The sequence below is a fragment of the Capra hircus genome, chromosome 29 (genome assembly GCF_001704415.2).
Source record: "Capra hircus breed San Clemente chromosome 29, ASM170441v1, whole genome shotgun sequence".
NCBI lineage: Eukaryota > Metazoa > Chordata > Mammalia > Artiodactyla > Bovidae > Capra > Capra hircus.
The window spans coordinates 25,804,727-25,807,994 of NC_030836.1; the positions used below are offsets into that span (position 1 = coordinate 25,804,727).

General features: G+C 51.7%; 1 protein-coding gene across 1 annotated transcript; it reads right to left on the reverse strand.

Moving 5' to 3' along the window:
- LOC102168428 (serum amyloid A protein) lies at nt 486-2,534 on the reverse strand. The gene is made up of 4 exons (XM_018043001.1): nt 2,409-2,534; nt 1,753-1,844; nt 1,161-1,299; nt 486-773 (listed from the first exon to the last, which is right to left on the reverse strand). Exons 2-4 carry the CDS (start codon nt 1,841-1,843, stop codon nt 608-610), a joined length of 396 nt encoding a protein of 131 aa, XP_017898490.1. The 5' UTR covers nt 1,844; nt 2,409-2,534; the 3' UTR covers nt 486-607.

Consider the following 3,268-nt stretch of genomic DNA (forward strand, 5'->3'; position numbering starts at 1 on the left):
CGTGTAGAAGGCAAGGAAACAGAGGGAAGGGAGCAGCACTGGAGGCGGTTCCGGAGGCACAGACAGAGAGTGGCTCGTGGCTGGACTTGTAGGTGCTGCTGAGAAATGAACAGGGATCAAGGTGGCAGTCTCTGGAGCAGGATTCCACCCGTCCAGTCCTCCTGGGCCGTGTCCACGCCCCACACAGAGAGCTCCGAGGACAGGCTAGGGGACTAGACCCCCCGACAGCGAGGGGACAGGACACGACTGCAGGGAGTGAGAAGGCCTGACAGCGAAGGGCCTGGAAAGGGCCCCAGGGTCCCCAGAGGGGCCTGGAGAGGGAGCGGGTCTGATCAGGGGAGGCTGGAGAGGGGTCTGTCCTGAATGATGCTGAGATTGTGTCCAGAACCAAACACAGAGGCACAGGCTCAGCCTTCACTCCGGGGTCCTGCCATCAGTCCTGGAACTAACAGGCTGTCCTTATACCAAGAATGACACACAGTCTCAGGATTGCATCTCGTAAGCATTTATTAGATCTGCTGCCTTCTGAGGACAGAGAACTCTCTAGGTCAGTGTCCCTGCCCCTGGAGACTCGCAGCCCCATCTCCTGAGCAGAGAGAGAGGCAGCTCAGTACTTGTCAGGCAGGCCAGCAGGTCTGAAGTGGTTGGGGTCTTTGCCGCTCCGGCCCCATTCGTTGGCAAACTGGTCGGCCTTCGAATCCTTCCGTACCTCGTCCCTGGTCATACCCTTGAGCAGAGGGTCTGTGATTCCCTGAATAGTCTCTCTGGCGTTACTGGAAAGGAAGGCAGGGAGGGGATTAATCCAGGACTCTCAGCCACAGCCCCATCCTCCCCAACTTCCCTCTTTCCAAGGGATCAATGACTCTGAGAGGAGCCAAGGAAAGAGGGGCTACAACCCTGAGGCTCCCTGGGCTCTGCCCACCTCATCCCTGTGCTGGGTGAACAGCACCCATAGGGGCAGGGTGGAGAGTCACCTGTCCCACCAAGTTGCTCTGCTCTTCAGCCACTCAGACCTCACACTGGGCATAGAGCAGGAGGGTGCTTAATAGTAGGAGGGCCCACAGCCCTACTGGAAAGTCCTTCAGGGCTTGGCCCCTCCAGGTTGTCCTAGGCAGCCAAGCTCTGCTCACCCATCCCTCCATCCCCAGGGGCCCTGGTACCTGATCACTTTAGCAGCCCAGGCGCCCCCCGGTCCCCTCTGGGCAGCATCATAGTTTCCGCGGGCGTGGAAGTATTTGTCTGCACCCTTGTAGTTGGCTTCTTTCATGTCTCTGTAGGCTCTCCACATGTCTTTAGCCCCTGGGAGGAAAAGAAAATGATGAGATGAATGTGATCATGTTTTGGTGAAAGAGAGAAATAAATCATTTCCTCCCACTGATTCCAGGTTTCAGCCTTCGACTAAGCCCTTGGAGATTATTATATTGGCTTGAAATGAATACTTCTTTACTTCTCACTTACTTCCCTGATCTGAAGTTGTGACTATCACACTTGGTGCAAGGTTTATTCTGTTTGATTTCATTCTAAGTCTGTTGGAACTTTGTTTCTGGAGGTGTGTGATGTGTGTGAAGAAGAGGTCATTGCTCTTTATTTAAAGGATGTTTGCTTATACAATGAACCTCCACCTGGAAAGAAACAGGAAAGGCTCAGACCAGAGCTTGAGAAGAAGGTCAATACTGAGAAAGCCTGTGGATATAGAATACTCCCAGCCTGGAAGCAGACACAGCCTCCCCTGGCCCATCCTTTGGTCCTTACCTTGACCAGCTTCCCTGAGGAATGTCCCCCATCCCTGGCTGCTGACACCCAGGATCAGGAAGCAGAAAATGATGCCCGTGGAAAGGTTCATCCTGCAACAGAGAGATGAGTGGACTCAACCAAGAATGACAGAGCTTGGGGCTGAGTTGTAATGTGGATACACTCTTACATTCCAAACATAAACCCCTCTGAATTTTATCTCGATAGATAGATAGAGGATAGGTTGTAACACAGAGGATCCAGCTCTCATTTCCACTGAATCCTGGGAATCCTAGTTATTTCTTGCATGAAGGATTGCAACGTGATTTTAGCATAAACCACTTTCCAGTCCAGTCATCCTCTATCAGCCAGAAACCCAGCTGCACTGCTGCAAGTTTCCCAAAGGCAAGAGGAGTCTGTTTGTGCCGCCTCTCTGTGATACGAGACGAGGAGAACGAGGCACAGGTGTCTGTGGCCCACGTGCTCACCCCATCACTGCGTGCGCAGGAGATGCAGACAAGGAGAGCCCTACTCCCTGAAGTGCTCACATCTGGTGGATTCTAATGGTCAGAACAGTAGATTCAGGAAGGAAGCAGAGAGCTGGGCTGCAGCACAAGAATGCTGCTGAAGAGAAAGTCTCCAAAGAGGAAAAGTGTTGGAGAGTTCTAGCTCCTCACCTTTGGCTGTGACCTGCTGCTGAGGCTCCTGGTGAAGCTGAGCTGCCTGTGCTGCCTGCCTGGGAGATGGGGCTGGTGCTTTATATACTGACACTTGGCCAGTGGAGCAAATGAGAAATGGGGTGGAAGCAAAAAAAGAAAGAAGGAAAGAAAATTTGGGAAATCCCTCCTGACCAGAACCCAGCATTCAAAACAGCAGTGTTATTCTTCACTCACGTCTAATTTTCCTAGATTGTGCAATCTGGCAACTTTCAGAATGTAGCATGTTGGGCTTTTTCCTGCCTGTTTCTAGTCTCACTTCAGGAGACAAATGTGTTTTTCATCCCCCACTGTAATCTACTGACTTTTGCTGTGAAGTGTGTGTGGGCTTAGTTGCTCAGTTTTGTCCAACTCTTTGGGACCCCATGGACTGTAACCCACGAGGCTCCTCTCTCCGTGGAATTCTCCAGGCAAGAATACTGGAGTGGCAGGCAAGAATACCCCGTTGCCTTCTCCAGCGGAGCCTCCTGACCCAGGGGTTGAATCTGGGTCTCTTGCATGGCAAGTGGATTCTTTACCACCTGAGCCACCTGGGAATTCCAAAGACTAACATCAGAAAAAGAGAGTTGAATAAAGAATGTGAGCAACAGGGCAAATGAAACAGCACAACGGGTCCCTTATAAGGGACAGCTCAGGATGAAGCTGGGACCTCAGGCTACAGCAGGAGGAAAGGAAGGAGATAAAACTCAGGAAAATCAAACTTCCAGTACACACACGGGGTGGATTCAGCCCTGGAAAAGGGAGTCTTCCAGCTTCAAGTGTATTCATGGTCAGATGCTGTTGATGGTCATAACAGTAGGTCATATTGAGAGGTCATTGCA